Below are 19,426 nucleotides of genomic sequence, written 5' to 3'. Positions count from 1 at the left end.
ATGGCTTTAACGTAGCATGGGAGTACAGAGAGCGAGTCTGACTATCATAAGCTGGGTGGGGGGTGGGGGTTCTCCTGGTGGAATTCTCTTTAAGAGAGCAAGAAATGACACATTTTAAAGATAATTGTAACAAAGATCTTTATGAGAAGACAAGGTTTATAAAGCAATTCTGAATGTGTGATCTTGGAATATTTAAAAACATTAAATCATCCCATATCTCAGTGCATTGAATATGCTGAACGTTTGACGTATGATAAGTTGACTTCAAAATTCACTGTACACAGGAGCATTCCACCCTTAGCACAGCAGATTATCTGAAACCCGAGAATCAGTCCTGTCCCTCCCCGGACAATGCTAGAAAGTCAGTCGCCATGTATACAGTATACCCAGCTTCGATTCCTTGTTATAGGTGGAGTCACTTTACAGGCTATTAAATCAAACACAGGACATGTTTTGTGTACACTGCGCACCCTTAACTCAAGTATTTGAAACCACTCTTGTATGAGACAAGTAAACAAGCATTGGCATAGCCAATAGGTCTCGCCTTTGGGACCTTAGAAATGTTTAGCCATGCAACAGTTGCATAACTAAATACTTCTAAGGTCCCAAAAGCGAAACCTATTGGCTATGCCAAGCGGCCGCGAAAGTGATCTCGGTAAAAGCGGCCCGCGCACATGCAATGTAGCTCTAGGCTGGCCTGGTAGCACTTTTTGGAGCCCTCTCAATAAGTCTCGCCAGACCAGCGCATGCGCTGGGTCAGGCGAGACCTAAAAAAGATGTAGGTAAAATAGGGTCTTTGCCTAGGACGTCAGATTTACTGAAAGGTCAGATTGATTTAAGACACGTGGAGATGACGTGATAATCTCAGGATGGGACCGTTTTGTACTTTGAACAGTAAACAAAAAACCACAAAATGCAAAAATAACCTGCTGCTCACATTGCAGGCTTGCTGCATAGAGAAGAGCGCCACAAACCCTTGCTCTAGAGCTGGTGACTCGGGGCACAGTACCAAGCATGGTTACTGAACGGTCAGACGCGGCCTAACTCTCAAGATGGGCCCTTGTTAATGGGAGTGGAGGTATTGTTTCATCGACCTGAGGCAGAGCATGGAGATTTCAGTGCCTCAACCCTTTCACTGCGTAAGAGCTGAAATCCCGGGTCCAGTTATGCAATACACTTTATCTGGGCACTTTTGACAATTTTTGTACCCGGACACAGATTGTGATTCTGGAGTAACTTTCATACACGTCTGAAAAACCAATACCATTTATGCAGACTCACAGGAAGGAAATTAGAGTAAATAAAAACAATTGATTCACCAGTATATAACCTTCGAGCCCGCCAAAGCGTGTTTTATCAGCCATTAAAGGCCCAAGCCAAAAACAGGTAGAGCCCGCTACGGAGGGCTCTGAGGCTATTAGAACATTCTGCCCCTTGACTGGGCTCCGTGAGGACTTTGTTAAACATTGGAACGTTGATGCTCCGGGGCTTATACCAGCCATTAGAGGCCTGGAGCACTCCACCGTCTACAAGGAAGCCCTCAACATTCCAATACATTTTATTTTCAAGTCACTGAAGCTTGAGGTGGAACCGAAGCTGGTTTCAATACGGGTCCTGAACGCCAGACTGGACGGATGAAACACGCTTCAAGCCTGTTTGCACGTACTCGGAGGGGCCTAAATGATGCATACCGGAAGGGGATTGCTCCGCTCTACTCTCCTCGTGCATAATGCTGTAACTGACCCTGTGCATGAGGGGAAAGCCGAAGAGCAACTGTCAATGCCCATCACGTTTAAAGAAACAGGACCACAGAGTATTTAAAATAAAATCTCGATTGGTCATGCTCTTTAATAGTCCCACCCCTGCACTGCCTTGGAAGAGCAGCCCACGGGGACAGGCTAGCCTGCCTAGCACCAATCCAGGCTTTGTTCTCATGCATTTTATACTTAAAAACGGCATGAGAGCAAAGCAAGGATTGGTTGGGGCAGGTGAACTCCAAGCTCAAAAGGGGACTGTGGAGGCGGTTGACCCCCCCCCCCCGCCCAGTGCTTGAAAATCGGAGGTCAATTTTAACTAGGCACACTATGGTGCCTCACTGGGGGCGGGGCAACACATGATCCTGAGGCAGAGCCGCCCTGTTCAAGAAACCCCAAATCGTGGTTGTTCCCTGCATGTATTACAAAGAGAACCCAATAAAGTCCGAGGTAAATCAACTGCCAGGTACTTACCGGGGGTTCACTTGGTTGACAGGAATGTTCAGACGAGCAGCGATGTCCTCCACAGTTTCGTTCCCCTCAGAGATGATTCCTACACCCTTGGCAATAGCCTTGGCAGTGATTGGATGGTCTCCGGTCACCATGATAACCTGGAAGAAAGGGTCATGTTCACTTTATTTTGAATCAGACATTCACCAGCATCCATGGTAGAGACGCGCCACCATACAACCCCAGTGCTCAGTAAGAGCCCAGCACTGCAGGTCTAAGGTCAGGTTGCAAACAGGAAGGTTTGGAACAAAATCAGCAAGAGACCATGAAGAAAAAAAAAAAAAAAATGAGGGTGGGGGCTGGAACAAGAATGACCCCCTCCCCAGAGAGCCAGACTGCATGTGAATCTGCTGCCTAGGCCCATCTGCTGTAGTAACAAACCAAACACAAAATGCAGTCTTACATCTGAAGCCCTACATTTCCCCTACTTCACCTCTAAAGTCAACCACAAAAAGTGTGACGCATAGTTGATTCTTCCACCATCAGCAAACCAGAACGAGAAACTCCAGTTATAGGAGGGAAGCCTTAAGCCCACAAGTCCACAGCATGGCGCGAGTTACGCAACTGCCAGCATGACTTGAAGGTCAAAGCAGCAAAAACGTTGGTATACGACCATTAAAACAAGTAAATAAATAGCACTATACAACACGTATAACCCCCAAGCCCATCCAAACACAAACTAGCGTTGAGGTCCACACCTTGATTCCAGCACTGCGGCATTTTCCCACAGCGTCCGGCACTGCAGCACGAGGTGGGTCAATCATGGAAATGAGGCCCACAAAGCAGAGGTTCTCCGTGGGGAAGTTCACCTCATCGGAGTCAAACTGGAACTCTTCTGGGAACTGGTCATCCGGTAAGGCCAGGTGGCAGAAGCCTACAGGAGAGAGCTTAGGTTAGTAACGCTCAGGCCTCTTCAGCCAACAGGGCCACTTGGCTGCAGACTGGATTTCATGTGGTGGTTGAGATAAAGATGCAGTCAACCCAGTTCAACCCCATTCCCAGATCGTTGTGGACTCCGTCACAGGAGTGACACGGAACACGGAATTCACCCGCTGGTTCCATGCTCGCGCCAGTGATGCCATTCATGCCCACTGCCAAAGTAGAGTAGGAAGTGCCACACCAGATTCCGTGTTCAACAGAGCGTAAGCAATGTTTACGTGTACAGACACCCCAGCTAAACAACGCAAACCCATTTCCATCTGATACACTGAGTTAGGAGACTTTAATCTTTGCCACAGGCTGTTTAGGTGAGGGAATGTGCACCTATAACCTGTGCCTAGATTCAGGAGTACACAAGTTTGTTGAAGCGCATATTGCCACTGTGGCATGGCCAACCACACTTAGTCAAGAGTACCTGCTTACTCCAGGAGCTCTGTGCGCACAAGTCCACACAACAGCTTCACCGCCCTAGCTGCAGTGGGTGCATTAAATCTCCTTCCCTCAGTAGACACCCCTTCCAAGTTGGAGAAATGGAAAGAATTGTACCCCCACCAGCTTTCTTACCAAGTACTCTCTCCCCCAATCCTCCCAGCTCGAGGTACGCGTTCTGGAAGGCATCTTTCATTTCCTCATCCAGAGGCTGCTCTTTGCCTTGCAGTACGATGGAGGTGCAGCGGTCCAGGATCCTCTCCGGGGCACCCTTCATGACGAGCAGAAAGCGGGACTCCGAGGGGTTTGCATTCTTATGGACAGACAGCTACAACGGAAGGGAAAAAAAACATCACTCACCCCACATGAGCAAGTATACCTCCTAGCAAGTGCAGAACAGAGGCAGGGAGAGCGCTGCTCCCAGGGGCTGCTGTGGCAGAGGTCAGAGGGCGAGCAGTGCTCCCTGCTTTGAAGCTTCTTTTACCAAAGAGTGCTGCAAGACAGACAGCTACCCATTAGGGTGAACAGGGAGACACTAGTTCAAAGACTGCTGCAAGCACTCTACAGACCGCTACCCATTTGGGTTAACAGGGAGACACTAGCTCAAAGACTGCTGCAAGCACGCTCTACAGACAGTTACCCATTAAAGTGAACAGGGAGACACTAGTTCAAAGACTGCTGCAAGCACTCTCTACAGACCGCTACCCATTTGGGTTAACAGGGAGACACTAGTTCAAAGACTGCTGCAAGCACTCTACACACCGCTACCCATTAGGGTTAACAGGGAGACACTAGTTTTTCCATCTGTTTGTGTGGGACAGGAAAAAGCAAACGCTACAAGTGAAGGTTGACTAGGTGAATGGCAACATATTTCGATGCAAACTGAAAAAGCAAAGTTTGGAGTACTCACCGCTAACCTGGAGACATGAAAACTCCAAACCTAGGAATAATGGAAACTCGCATCGCACTAGTATAGACTCTACGGAAACCAGGCTTCAGCTCAATCCAAGCAAGTAGAGATGTGTCGGGCTTCAAACTAGTGTATGGTGGAAGGCGCCATAGCAACTTTCCGCCTCGACAAGGCAGGTCAGGCCAGGCCGGGCCCCTCGCCGCGGGAGCTCAGGCCGGGCACTGTTCTGCAGAAGGAGGGTTATGAAGAGGTGCCTTCGTTGACTCACCTGGTATTTGTTGGTGGAGTTGAAGGGGATCTCTGCTACTTTGTTATTCTTTTCCCTCATATCTCTGACAGAGCCACAGCACAGCTCAATGCACTTCAGAAGAGCAGACTCAGACGCGTCACCAGCAACTGATCTCTGGGGGGAAACAGCAAAGCAAAATGAGAGCAGTGACAGGGTACAGGAGGCAGACATGTAGCAGCTTGAGAGCAGTGACGGGGTACAGCAAGGAGACATTCATTTGTAAGTGCTTGAGAGCCGTGACAGTACAGGAAGCAGACATATGTAGGAGCTAGAGAGCCCTAACAGGGTACAGGAGGCAGACATATGTACGAGCTAGAGAGCCCTAACAGGGTACAGGAGGCAGACATATGTACGAGCTAGAGAGCCGTAACATGGTACAGGAGGCAGACATATGTAGGAGCTTGAGAGCAGCGACAGGAGGCAGGCATATGTAGGAGCTTGAGAGCAGTGACGGTACAGGAGGCAGTCATATGTAGGAGCTTGAGAGCAGTGACTGTACAGGAGGCAGACAAATGTAGGCGCTAGAGAGCCGAGGCAGTCATATGTAGGCGCTTGAGAGCCATGCCAGGGTACAGGAGGCAGACATATGTAGGCGCTTGAGAGCCATACCAGGGTACAGGAGGCAGATGTATGTAGGAGCTAGAGAGCCCTAACAGGGTACAGGAGGCAGACATATGTACGAGCTAGAGAGCCGTAACAGGGTACAGGAGGCAGACATATGTACGAGCTAGAGAGCCCTAACAGGGTACAGGAGGCAGACAAATGTAGGAGCTAGAAGGCCGAGGCAGACATATGTAGGCGCTTGAGAGCCATACCAGGGTACAGGAGGCAGACATATGTAGGAGCTTGAGAGCAGTGACGGTACAGGAGGCAGACAAATGTAGAAGCTTGAGAGCAGTGACTGTACAGGAGGCAGACATATGTAGGCGCTAGAGAGCCATACCAGGGTACAGGAGGCAGACATATGTAGGCGCTTGAGAGCCATACCAGGGTACAGGAGGCAGACATATGAAGGAGCTAGAGAGCCATAACAGGGTACAGGAGGCAGACATATGTAGGCGCTTGAGAGCCATAACAGGGTACAGGTGGCAACCATCTGCAGGCACTACCAATGGCAAACATAAGCCAATTCACTGTGGAGTCTTACAGAAATCCGCAAGGAGTCCGCACCTGTACTGCTCTTACATAGTGAGGTGCTTTAGCTCAGAGAACACAGGGTTACAAAAGCCCTTACTTTACATGGGAATTTTGTTTGCATTTCAAGGAAATCATACATGAGAGGAAGGAAAAATGACAAAGTCACTTCAAGAGGCGCTCCCAACCCAGAAGGGCCACACAAGCCGACCAGTGACCCGAACAGGCATACCCATGATAACACGCAGCAAGCCACAGGTTTATGGCTAGCCTGGCGCAGTTTAGCAATGCACCTTCAGCAGGGCTCTGGGAGGCTGTGTACGACAGGACACTACAGGACATGAACAATGGGCCACCAACTGCCCACGCCAGCGGCTGCCTGCTCCACCCTGTAATGTATTCTATGTTGTCATTTCTGTGCCTCTGAGCTGAAAAAGAGCACAGGACAAAAAGAGGTGGATGGAAATAGCTGAATTCTTACTCTACTCAAGACCGTGAAACAGTCGGGATGGGAGTGCCTGGCAAAGGCTTTTACACACTGCATTAGTGACTGTCTAGCTGTACCACAACACTATTTGAGGCAACAAGTGAACTGCAGCCTGTAATGAAGTAACACAAAGGTACTGCCGGCCTCTTCCGGGAGTCAGGGGGTCATGTGCAAGGTAGCGTGAAGCTTGTACTTGCAATGTGGAGCTCACCACAGTGCACCACTACACAGTGCCAGACAAAGAAAAGCAAGTTTGTCAAACAACTCGTGCTGCAGGGTTACGAGCCTGCCTGAATGTGGCAGCAAAGTTGGTTCAACAGGTTGGGCCGGTTCTGTGCTCCGGGAAGGACCAGGCGAGCGTGGAACTGTCTTAGCCTGAGGATAGAGAGTTGCTAATGGGCTCACTGGACTGGCAGGATTCAGGTGAAACTTCATGACTTCCAGCATGTACCCAGCTATTCCAGTACAGGGTATGCAGCCTTCTCCAGGGGACGTACCTTGAGGATAGGCGTGTTCTCCTGGCCCGCCTGGAAGACGGCCCGGTTGCACAAGCCAGCTACACGTGAAAGGGCAACCCATGTGGGCGAGCTTTTGTCGAAGGAAGCGCCTGCAAGAAAGATTCAAATATTAGGAAACATGGGAAAACTTATTGTGCCTTAGCAAGCAGATTGAAGCACCATGAAAACCAAGGCAGTAGTTTTGAAAGAGCTTTCTGCAAAGTGAAGGCAGCCACTCCGTTTGAAATAAAGCTTCAGCTCCTCTAGTCCAGATCTGTGCAGCCTCGCACCAAGCTCTCATTACCCCAAAAAACACCCACCCACCCGAGACCCACCAAAGCTGCATTCTGAAAAGCAAAGTACCTGGCCAACATGAAGCAATGAGGTCTACGGCAGAACGAGCACACCTCGGTATCCAGCTTACCACTATGTCCAGCCGCAGACATCCCATCTCTCAGGGCACCCAATCCCTTTAGACTACGCACACCCCACCCACCGTCACCTCTCACACCACACCACACCACACAGTAATGCCCAGCAGCAGAGCGCTTACTCACCGCTCTGGTTCTCAGTGGTGTCTGCTTCATGGATCTGGTTGTCGAACCACATGTGGGCCACGGTCATTCGGTTCTGGGTCAGCGTTCCGGTTTTGTCGGAGCAGATGGTAGAGGTGGAGCCCAGGGTCTCCACGGCTTCCAAGTTCTTCACCAGGCAGTTCTTCCGGGCCATTCTCTTGGCTGTGAGGGTTAGACACACCTAGGACAGGGGGTGGGAAGAAGACATTAGTGGGACGGCCACCCCTTGGCTCATAATGTTTAACAAGACAAGACCAGCTCAGGAGAAATAAAAGGACTGCTCCACTCAAGGGTACACAAAGGAAACTGCTGTAGTGAAGCGGAGGGACAGCTAGGCGAGCACTCCAGTCCTATGTCACCTGGTGCAGAAACCTGGCTAGTCCCTGCATTTGAAAGAAGTTGCAGAGAGATGTGGTCAAGTTTGGAACCAGTAGCCCATCAATAGTGGCTTTCAGAGTGGGACACATTGTCAAAAGGTTGACAAGTCAGGTCTCTGGGACACTTGACAGTCTACCAAGCTTAGCGTGGAGGGTAGCATGTGAAACAGTTTACATCGCGGCTTGAACCACACTGTGCCTTAAAGCGGTCCGAACCACAAATGCGTCTATGACTTGCCTCTAGGTAAGCAGTTGTTGGACTTTCCCTACAGTTGCGCAGAGTGGAATAGTATAATTTACTATTCGAACTCTAAAGTCCAGCGCTGTTCTTAAGGCTAGTCGTGGTGATGACTTGCATGGGTGAGGAATGCGTTATAAAGACGCATTCGTGGTTTAGACTGCGTTAAAGCAGTCACGGTAAATGCCTGCGTTGTTCCGACATACATCTGGGTAAAATATTTCTAGGGCCCAAGAAGGTTCAGGCTGCAGCAGTGACAGGTTTCTACAACCAAGAAGCCATGGGGAGAAAGAAGGACTGATCAATGAACAATTTGATGGCTTCCTGGCTCCTGCCAACAAGAGAAGACACAGCCACATGCACCACCCACCACCACCACCACCACCACCATAGGGACTTACCGTGACGGTAGCCAGCAGCCCCTCAGGCACGTTAGCCACAATGATGCCGATGAGGAAGATGACGGCCTCCAGCCAGGTGTACTCTAGGATGAGAGACAAGACGAAGAAGCTGACGCCCAGGAAGACAGCCACACCGGTGATGATATGGATGAAGTGCTCGATCTCGATGGCGATGGGCGTGCGGCCGCCTTCTAACCCGGAAGCCAAGGTGGCAATACGGCCCATCACTGTACGGTCTCCTGTGCTGATGACAACACCACGGGCAGTGCCTGAACGAATAAAACGTTTAAAAAAATAAATACATTTTTAAACACAAGTTACTCTGGTCCAGCAACCTGCCCCTTCCCCCTCTTGTGAAATGGCGGTGGGCTGGCAACAGTGAAGGCCGGCTACGTTCTAGAGGTTCGGACCCAGAACTCACCGTCTTTATGGAGAAAGCTATCCAACAGCGTACAAGGAAGGCCTGTGCTGAGGCATACCAGAGGTCCAAAACAACCCAACATAACAGGTTGTAAAGCACACATTCACCCAGAAGAACATCTTCAAAATGTTAGGAACCACGGCCCTACTTTAAGTTACTTGTCACAGAGGTCATCAACTCCTGCGCCCCCATCCTTTCAGGAAGGACAGCTCCGTGGCACAGGGCGCTCAAGGGAGATTAGACCCCACTGAGGAGTCTATGGTCTGATCCGAGATCCTGAAACCAAGACCACCTCTAAGCACACCTCCTCCTACAGGGAAAGAAACCTGCCAATCACCTGCAGCAGGATCAGCGGTCCCCTCATCAGCTGGGCAGAACCACACAAGAGGGGCGCAAGATCTGGAAGCAGACACCTGGGAGAGCCCTCTGCCCTACCCCAGAACTGCAGTCCCAGGCGGGGGGCACTCACCTTCCACACAGTTGGTCGAGAAGAAAGCAATGTTCCTGGTCTCCAGCGGGTTCTCGTTGGTAAAGTCCGGCGACCGGGTCTGTGGCTCGGACTCGCCAGTGAGGGAAGAGTTGTCAACCTATAACACAGCAAATAAAAACAGGCTTCAGATAAAAAGAGCAGACGAGAGGGATCAGAGCAGGTAAAACTACCACTTGACCAAACTTAAACACCGAAGGCCACTGACTGCGCCCACCCACCGCAAGAAGAACCTGTGCTCAGCAGCAGCCGCGGTGCCCAGGGCTGCATTTAAAGGAAAGGCACCACCAGGGAAGGAGTACCAAGTGAAAAACAGGAGACGCAAACTCCAATGCACCTTCAAACGCGCCCACCGCCTCAGAAGCCACAAACCAGAGTTCAACACAAAAACCACCATTAGCAGAGTCTAAAGGTCTGGCCTTTGATGGTCGGGGACGGGTTTGCTTTGTTGGGGGAAGGTACTGGCTCCGGAAAATCTTTACAAAAAAAAAAACACACCCCTCCAACAATGTTTGGGTCCGATAAAAGCAGTCCCTAGAATTAATCATTCTTGTTTAATTGGTGTAAAGATATTGGACAAACTAAAGTGTTCTTTCGGATATACTATGAAATATGCAATTAATGATTAATCAAATATTGTCTATTAATGCAATACTTTTATATGAATTTCTACTTTTTATGTCGTTTTATGACCGAAATAAAGTTTGTTGAAATGGATAGAATGGAAGGAACTCTTTGTATGCACCGACGCGCCTTAAAACCGAGCAGAATGCAGTCACTCGCAGTGGCTGACGCGGACGGACTCACTGCCCACGCCGTTACGTTAAGCAGAAATATGTGAGACCGTAACAAATCAGTGGATGAAAGCCCTTGCAAGCAAACTCTACAGTTTTAGTAAAATCACAAAGGTCTTGGCGGGCTGAAGACCTAGCATTAATAAGACTCAGCTGTCCAGCAGGTGCAGCCCAAACCCAGCATGAAACCTGCACTTCATGCATTAACAGGACTCAGCTGTCCAGCAGGTGAAGCCCAAACCCAGCATGAAACCTGCACTTCATGCATTAACAGGAATCGGCTGTCCAGCAGGTGAAGCCCAAACCCAGCATGAAACCTGCACTTCATGCATTAACAGGACTCAGCTGTCCAGCAGGTGAAGCCCAAACCCAGCATGAAACCTGCACTTCATGCATTAACAGGACTCCGCTGTCCAGCAGGTGAAGCCCAAACCCAGCATGAAACCTGCACTTCATGCATTAACATGACTCGGCTGTCCAGCAGGTGCAGCCCAAACCCAGCATGAAACCTGCACTTCATGCATTAACAGGACTCCGCTGTCCAGCAGGTGAAGGCCAAACCCAGCATGAAACCTGCACTTCATGCATTAACAGGACTCCGCTGTCCAGCAGGTGAAGGCCAAACCCAGCATGAAACCTGCACTTCATGCATTAACAGGACTCAGCTGTCCAGCAGGTGAAGCCCAAACCCAGCATGAAACCTGCACTTCATGCATTAACAGGACTCCGCTGTCCAGCAGGTGAAGCCCAAACCCAGCATGAAACCTGCACTTCATGCACTAACAGGACTCGGCTGTCCAGCAGGTGAAGCCCAAACCCAGCATGAAACCTGCACTTCATGCATCAACAGGACTCCGCTGTCCAGCAGGTGAAGCCCAAACCCAGCATGAAACCTGCACTTCATGCATTAACAGGACTCGGAAGTCCAGCAGGTGCAGCCCAAACCCAGCATGAAACCTGCACTTCATGCATTAACAGGACTCGGCTGTCCAGCAGGTGAAGCCCAAACCCAGCATGAAACCTGCACTTCATGCATTAACAGGACTCAGCTGTCCAGCAGGTGAAGCCCAAACCCAGCATGAAACCTGCACTTCATGCATTAACAGGACTCCGCTGTCCAGCAGGTGAAGCCCAAACCCAGCATGAAACCTGCATTTCATGCATTAACAGGACTCGGCTGTCCAGCAGGTGCAGCCCAAACCCAGCATGAAACCTGCACTTCATGCATTAACAGGACTCGGCTGTCCAGCAGGTGAAGGCCAAACCCAGCATGAAACCTGCACTTCATGCATTAACAGGACTCAGCTGTCCAGCAGGTGAAGCCCAAACCCAGCATGAAACCTGCACTTCATGCATTAACAGGACTCGGCTGTCCAGCAGGTGCAGCCCAAACCCAGCATGAAACCTGCACTTCATGCAGAATGTTTAGATGTCCAACACTGCAAGTTTACACCAGCGCCCCCGAGGTGTGTAGCAGACGTACTACTTTAGTTGGGGTCCAACCTTCAGATCACCCACAGTGGACGGGTCTGAAACCTGAGTCTTCAGACTAGGAACGATAACACTACAGCGCACACGCTATGGGCAGTTGCTGCTTAGCCACGTTTTGCTGTCAGACAGTTATGGGGGGAGGGGGGTCGGGGGGGGAGGAGGATTACAGAAGGCAAACCATGGTAAACGGTGGAAGTGGAGGCAGGAGCTGAACAAGGTTTTTGGGGTTGAATGGTAAGGGTCCAATACTTTCAACGCCCCACATACTGAGCACCATGGAAGTCTTGGTGGGCAGCTTACAAATGGCGCCGTCATTACTGGTTAATGTCACAACACCAGAAGGTGTGGTGTGTGCCCTGGCCTTCAGCAAGTCACGATGCGCCAGTAGATCATATACCTTTAACCAGAACTACATCTTAAACGACCCTTCACCTGCCTACTACTCTGTGAGCTACAAATCAAGGTTGGTCACAGGAAGAAAATGGGGTGTATTATAAGGTGTGGAATACACCTACCAACCCCCTTTGGGACCAGTGGGCTTAGTTTGTTAAACCTTTGCCGAGATCCATAGTTACTCAGGACTGAGCAGTCAGGTTTACACAAAGGACCAAATGTTAACCATTTAAACAGCACAAGACAACTGGGCAAGAAATAAACGTAGAATAGCTTAGACAGAATCGCAAGCTACAAATGAGGGTCTAATGTTTATGGCCAATAATCCGGATGTATGAAACATTGGTTCACAGTGTGAACAGGTCTTTGTTGTATACAATGTATTGAGTGGGGGATGACCTGTTCTCTGCCCCTTTAGCTCCTTTGTGTAGACTGGTCTTGAGAACGGCAGCTTAGCCGTGAGAGCTTTTTAAGAATATTTTCATTTTGCACACGAGGCATAGCACAGCACTTCATGACCCGGTTGGGTACCTGTAGATAGGCTTTTTTGTAGATAATTGTACACCCTTCCCTCTCCCTTCTCTCTCCCTCCACCAGCACTCACGTCAACACAGTGGGAGATGGATAAGTTTTGTCTAGCTTTCACTGACGAACACATTGCATCTATATTATCAGGTCCTTCCCTCCTGCCCAATGCACCTCTTGATGGGACAACTTCAGCTAGGGAAGAATGGGAGAAACTGTCGAATACTAAAAAACGACAAGAAAGAATTGCACTCCATGGAGCGCTCATGACGGAATACCTTAGAGCAGGAGCAGCACCAGCCAGCCTCCTAGTGCGCATTGAGCCTAAGATCTTTTTAGAAGACAAGAGATTCCGGGTGGACTGGAGCTATATAGCTAACAAGTGCACCCGGGACTGGCTTGTCTTGATAATTAATACAGCAAAACGACTCAGTGATGAACTCCTTAAAGAAATCTTGGATATCGAGGAAACCCTAAAAGCGGATACCACCATCACTGACACAAAGGAACAACTAGCTAGAATCCAAAATGACCTTGGGGAATACCAGGCATATATGGTCAGTCAAAAGATTAAAGGCTTAAAGCGCAACCTAGAGCGATTCAGTCATGAATGGGCTTTTCCCTACGTTGATGATCAGTATTACCAGCAACCACCACCTCCCCAATCCACGTTTCAACCTCGGGGACGGGGAGGCCGTCAACAGGGCAGGAGGACACCCAACAATTGGACGTGTGATAATACAAGTAGCGAAGATGATGAAACTGGTGCCCAAACAACAACTTCCAATCCCAGGGTTAGGTTTAATCCCCAAGAGAGATCTAATGAGGATCTAGGAGCTATGTTTATGGTTTTTTTAGGTCAACAAACACTCAACACGGGAGACCAGAGGGGGAACAACTACAGAGGCCGAGGACGGGGCCGGGCTCGGCAGAACCCGAACTCAACCTGGCAGGCCTTCTCCCCCAGAATTACCCGCAGCAGAGGCAGAACACCCCTGTAATTGCCAAGGTCAACAACATTGTGGTGAATCTCTCTCATTATTCCCTTACAGAGGCGGAATCCACTATACTTAACAAGGGGTTGGGATTTGTCCCTACCCCACGCCATGATGGGTTCCAACTGCGGGCGGAATTGTACGGGCTAATGAGGAAGATAAAACTTAAAAAGTTTTTTGCTGGGAAGGAAAAGGAGGACACATCCAATTTTTGCACAAATTTGCGGCGTCCTTCTCAGTTTTGCCCTCCGGGTAATACAACAGGCCCAGAAACTGTGGTGTTTGAACAAAAGATCCTACAAGAGATTGGTAAAATTGAACAAAGTATGCAAACTGCGGATTATAGCAATATGAGCTCTAGAGACTGGCAGGCATTGACAAGCCTACAAAACAACCAAACAATTACCATCAAGCCAGCCGATAAAGGCGGGGCGGTCGTAGTGATGGACACACTTGACTACGACACAGAGGTGGCTAGGCTGCTGGGGAACCGCTGCAATTACAGACCTCTAGCGCGGGACCCAACCAATGACTTGCAGACGACCATTATCAAGTTGGTAACTGAGGCTAAAGAAAAGAAATGGGTTACGTACAGGGAAGCCGAATTCCTGATTAACACCAAACCGAGGATGCCGGCATTCTATATCGTACCCAAAATTCATAAAAAACAACAGCCCCCGCCCGGACGACCTATTGTCTCCGGCATCCAGTCGCTATTAGAACCTCTATCCCAGTTTGCAGACTTTTTTCTCAGGGAATGTGTCATCACCCAACCCTCATATGTCCAGGACACCACGGACGTATTGAGAATTCTGGAGAATGTTTCTTACAACCCAATAAACCAATTTCTAATCACCATCGACATAGAGTCGCTGTATGCCAGCATCCCTCAGGAGGCTACGCTGGTGGCAGCGGCGCGTGCCCTGAGGGACTCTGAATGGTTTTATGACTGTCCCCAAACCTTTGTCCTTCAATGCATAGAAATTGCATTGACCCAAAACTTCTTCTCATGTAAAGATCAGATATATCTCCAAGTGTCGGGGACTTCGATGGGGGCTACATTCGCCCCCAGTCTGGCCTGCATTTATGTGGGCCAGTTCGAAGCTTATTACATCAATACAGACACTAATCTCTTCCAGAGGAATATTGTCCTCTGGAAGAGATATATAGATGATATACTTTGTATATGGGAGGGGACCGAGGAAGAATTAAATGAATTCCTTGCTTGGCTCAATGGTTTGGATGAGTGCTTAAAGTTCACCTGGGAAGTAAGCAAAACCAGAGCAGTCTATTTGGACTTAGACATCCTAGCTGAGGGTGACAGGCTGGTGACCACGGTCCACCATAAACCAACGGATAGAAATTCTCTCCTACACTATAGCTCCTATCACCCGAGGGCCCTTCGGGATAACTTACCTGTGGGACAGTTTCTGAGATACCGCCGAAACTGTTCCACCACACAGGAATACTCCACACAATCAAACATCCTGGCCACTAAGCTACAGGACCGAGCTTACCCAAGGAAGGTCATACGACCGGCTAAAAAACGGGCATATAACACCCCCCGTGCAGCCCTGTTGGAAAAGACCAAAAAGGAGAAAGGAGAATGTATCCCAGTGGTCACTACTTTTGGACCACTTTCCACGAAAATCAGGCAAATCATCCGGAGGCATTGGCATCTCCTTAGTACCACCAATATGCAGATGCCCCCTCCTCGTTTCGCATTTAAAAGGTCTGCAAACATTCGGGACCGGCTGGTCCACACTAGACCCAAAACTAGTCCACGTGAAACCAATATTCCTTCCGGGCATTACCCATGTGGTAATTGCTCCGTGTGCGCATTTACATCACCGACCAAAAGTGTTACTCTTAAAAACAACAACACCTGGTTCCTAAATAAATTTAGCAACTGTAACACCTCGCATGTAATATACAGATTGACATGCCCCTGTGAGCTTCACTACATCGGCCTTACCACCAGGAAGATAAAAACAAGAATACAGGAACATCTGAGCACACTTCGTGCAGGAAAATTGAGCACCAAATTAGTGCAACATTTTCAAACGCAAAAACATACTGCGCAAGAAGTGCGCTGGGTAGTCCTTGAAAGAGTCACAGGTGACCAATACAGTATTGAATCCAGACTGAGTAACAGGGAAGCACGGTGGATTTACCAAGAGGGAGTGGACCAGAATGGATTGAATGACCTTATAGAATGGAGTAAGGTGATTACATGATCGCTCACTAGAACATAGAGGCTATACCAGCAGGGTAAGGAGTATACATGTAGTACATGGCATAAATGAATCAATGGTGCCAGTAACGCCATTCTAGGATACTCAAACCTTGACCATTGATAGTCGGAGCCTCTGTACACTTTGTGCGCATTTGTGAGGGATTCACATTTGTAAATACTACAGGAGCAACCTAGGAAATACATCACTTTGGATACTCGGCAAAGTAAGCATGCCATTATGTGCAGACAGGCACAATAAAACATTCCCTATTGGAAAATGGTCACCGCACTGTTTGTATCACACTGAGTCTTTCCTCTAAATATCACATCGAGCATTACAAAAGGTAGACTTAGTAAATGATACTTAACTGGTATAATGGAAGGGCTAAACGGGAAGAATATTGAGTAAACCAACAACAATGTGGAGCCTCATGGCGAGCCTAGCCTTTATTTGCCCATTCCAAAATGGCGCTCCGCTTTTATCATCGATCTCCCTCGTTAGCGTAGCATAGTCAAATGGCACTTTTTGCATCACATAGAGCCCCCTTTTCATACCACATCGAGCATTCACATCATCATAGGACGAAAAGCAGATTTAATAGATGACACATAATTCGTGCAACGAAATGGCTAGGCAACTATAATACGGAGTAAACTAACAATAATGTATATTCTCACGATGAGCCTAACTTTCATTCGCCCATTCCAAAATGGCGCTCCATTTTCATTGATGAGCTCCCTTGTCAGCGCAGTATAGTCACATGGTACGCGTGATTACGCTTTTAAACAGCGCCGTGGAACGATCGTGTTGTTCCTGGGCTGAGTCAACGCCAGTTTCGAACAGTTACACGGTGAGTGGTGACAGATGGTGTGAGTCTGGGGGAATTGAACTTGAGACAGGTTAAGGAGTGGAGATCTGGATGTGGATTACAACGAGGTAGTGGGGAGAAGTTTGTCCATTTGGAGGGGAACAATTTTAAAGGGTGATGTTAAAAGCGAGGCTCCTATTAATAATGATTTTCTGCGATGTGGAGGCATCACTTGAGACGGGAGGGGGACAGATCAGTATGTACCCACGAATGAGATATAAAAACGGGAACTAGTTTACATTTCTCATCATACATTACAGACTCACGTTTGGAGTGGTACAAGTGGTGCCTTGAACGCGCACACAGAGCCGCAAGGTCCCAAGGGTAAAGGTATGCCCATGTTGGGCTACATCCTGGTAAATATATGCCTTATGGGGGGGGTCCTCAAGACTATATACGAGACTTGCCCTAATTTTAACAGGTTACCAACCTAGCCATGTTGCTGTGTGTGTGTATGTTCTCTTTTGTCTCCCACAGAATGGTTTTTAAACGACAAAGAAAGGTGCAGGGATAAATGAACAGACCCCCAAGCCCTGAAGAAGTTACCGTGAGTGTGGTCCGATGGTAACGAAACATGTCGGCATTTTAACATACGAGCTATCACGCAGCTGAGAATAAAGTATGCAAGCCAGTGTGATTTAGCTCGTTCTCTGATATTAATATATATCACTCAGGGGTTTTTTGAGACGGTGCACACATTCTAGCACAGCTTCTCTTCCTTTAATTTTTTTCAATACACACCCTAGCACCTATTTAGTTCATCACTAGCATCATGCACAATTTCTTGCTGTTGGAGTGTTGGTAGCTGATGATGAGAAATTGAGGTAGCAGGCGAGTACCATCCTGCTTAACCCTCTTTGGTGGCGCTACCGTGAGGCACCAACACTCCTGCTCACTTCTTTTTCACCACATTTGGGTGTGGGAGACATAAGGTTATTATACATAAATAGTCAATTTGACATTCCTCGTAGGCAATTTGTCTCTTTCTTCGTTTTAATGAACCACACCGTAGAATAGCTTAGACGACAGAATCGCAAGCTACAAATGAGGGTCTAATGTTTATGGCCAATAATCCGGATGTATGAAACATTGGTTCACAGTGTGAACAGGTCTTTGTTGTATACAACAAGAAATAAACGGGACAACTAAATCGGACACCAATTTATAAAAACAGATTCTATGTTTATAGAAGTTAAGATACCAAAATGAAAAAGATACACCGGAGGGCTCCGGCGATGCAGAATTCACATGGTATAATAAAAATCAACACTTTTTACTGGGGCGTGTACAAGCGTTGCCTAGCCAATCAATTGGACACTTAAACGTTTTCAAGATGAACTTGGGTAAGTAGCAATGCGGTTACTCTAATTTTAGGCGCCTCTCTGGCAGGGAGCTAGTTGGGGTGTTGAAGATGCTGTGGGGTCGACATGTGTCTTCTGGGTACTACTCCTTAATCCACCGCCTGGTGAGGCGATCCTGGCCACGAGGATAGACGAGCCTTGATGTCCTCTCTTGAGCTGGCTACAAGTCCAGCCGACCAGTAAAGGGTTTTTCTTCTGATGTCGGTAACTTGCCTACTGTGCAACCTAGCTGCACTCTGACTTCTCTCTGGTCCAGCAGACTCAGGGGCAACTTTTGAGTATCTGGTCTTGGTCCCTTTGGCTACACGGCAGCAAGAGAATGTGGCCTAATGGCTAGGGTGGTCGACCTCGAAGCTGGGGAACCGGGTTGGAATCTCGGCAGGGCCGCTAAACATTCTGTGATTCTGGGGAAATCGCTTAATCTCCCCGTGCCTAACACAAATGAATGCGTCCGTATGCAACGCAAAAGCTCATGTAAAGCGTTAGATACCTCCGGGTCTAGTTAGCACCAAATAAAACTCCACCAAAAAGAAAAGGGAACGGTGATTTGGGAATTTGGTCTACCAGCCACAAGCAGGCTTCTTCAGCTGTCGTCCGGAGCTGGGCTCAGGAGGTCAGCTAACAGTCCGTTGCTACAGCTGGGCTCAGGAGTAGACTTCTCCACGAGCAGGACACAACATGAACGTCTCCTATGCGACCACCAAATGCAGCAGGCGCCGTCCACGTCGATGCAGGCTCTTTGCCGGGTCCTTGGTGCAGCAGGGAGGTCCTTCAGTCATCTTCTCCAATCCAAGGAGATTGGAGTTCTGCGGACCCAGGGTGCCATTTTTATTAACAGAAAATGCCGTCACAAGACAATCGGCTACCAGGTTCCCCCTCACCTGACAGCCTGCAAATTGTGGCATCTGGCTATTCCAGAATTCTTCAGTCTACTCACTTTCAACATGGCAGAACTCCCTCTCTCGGCATGCAGAGTTCCTTAGCCTAACCCAGAGGTGTGGCTACCAAGGCGGCTATGGGCCCTGGGAAACTGGTTTGGCAACTGGCTTCCCCGCTCTGGTCCCTAGAGACAACCGGTCTTCCAAAATAGAGTAACCTCTCTCAAGTTTTTATTTCCCCTTCAAAGGCGGCTTCTCCTTTGAAGTGAGCCTTCTGAGCGAACACGTGGCTTTCTGCTAGACCGAGGTAACCTCTCACCTTCGCAGGCTTTAGTGTCCTTTCCTTAAAAGATGTTCGCACATTCCCCAAGGAGGGCAGAAAGCAGTTTTGTGGACTGACGCCATTAGCTACCCTGTATAGGCAAAGGAGAGTTTG

The 19,426-nt window shown here is 48.7% G+C and overlaps 1 protein-coding gene across 2 annotated transcripts in view; it reads right to left on the bottom strand.

Moving 5' to 3' along the window:
- LOC146799852 (sodium/potassium-transporting ATPase subunit alpha-1) overlaps positions 1 to 19,426 on the bottom strand; it is an 86,973-nt gene that overhangs the window by 9,315 nt on the left and 58,232 nt on the right. For both annotated transcript variants that reach the window (XM_085620746.1, XM_085620747.1), the window contains exons 7-14: positions 9,431 to 9,548; positions 8,541 to 8,809; positions 7,507 to 7,705; positions 6,950 to 7,059; positions 4,811 to 4,945; positions 3,768 to 3,960; positions 2,963 to 3,138; positions 2,229 to 2,365 (exon numbers count right to left, since the gene is read on the bottom strand). In XM_085620746.1, the coding sequence (XP_085476872.1) occupies positions 2,229 to 2,365; positions 2,963 to 3,138; positions 3,768 to 3,960; positions 4,811 to 4,945; positions 6,950 to 7,059; positions 7,507 to 7,705; positions 8,541 to 8,809; positions 9,431 to 9,548 (1,337 nt within the window). The remainder of the gene's footprint in view (positions 1 to 2,228; positions 2,366 to 2,962; positions 3,139 to 3,767; positions 3,961 to 4,810; positions 4,946 to 6,949; positions 7,060 to 7,506; positions 7,706 to 8,540; positions 8,810 to 9,430; positions 9,549 to 19,426) is intronic.

The sequence above is a fragment of the Triturus cristatus genome, chromosome 8 (assembly GCF_964204655.1).
Source record: "Triturus cristatus chromosome 8, aTriCri1.1, whole genome shotgun sequence".
NCBI lineage: Eukaryota > Metazoa > Chordata > Amphibia > Caudata > Salamandridae > Triturus > Triturus cristatus.
Note: the sequence above shows the minus strand (reverse complement) of the source record. Positions and strands in the feature narration are given on the sequence as shown.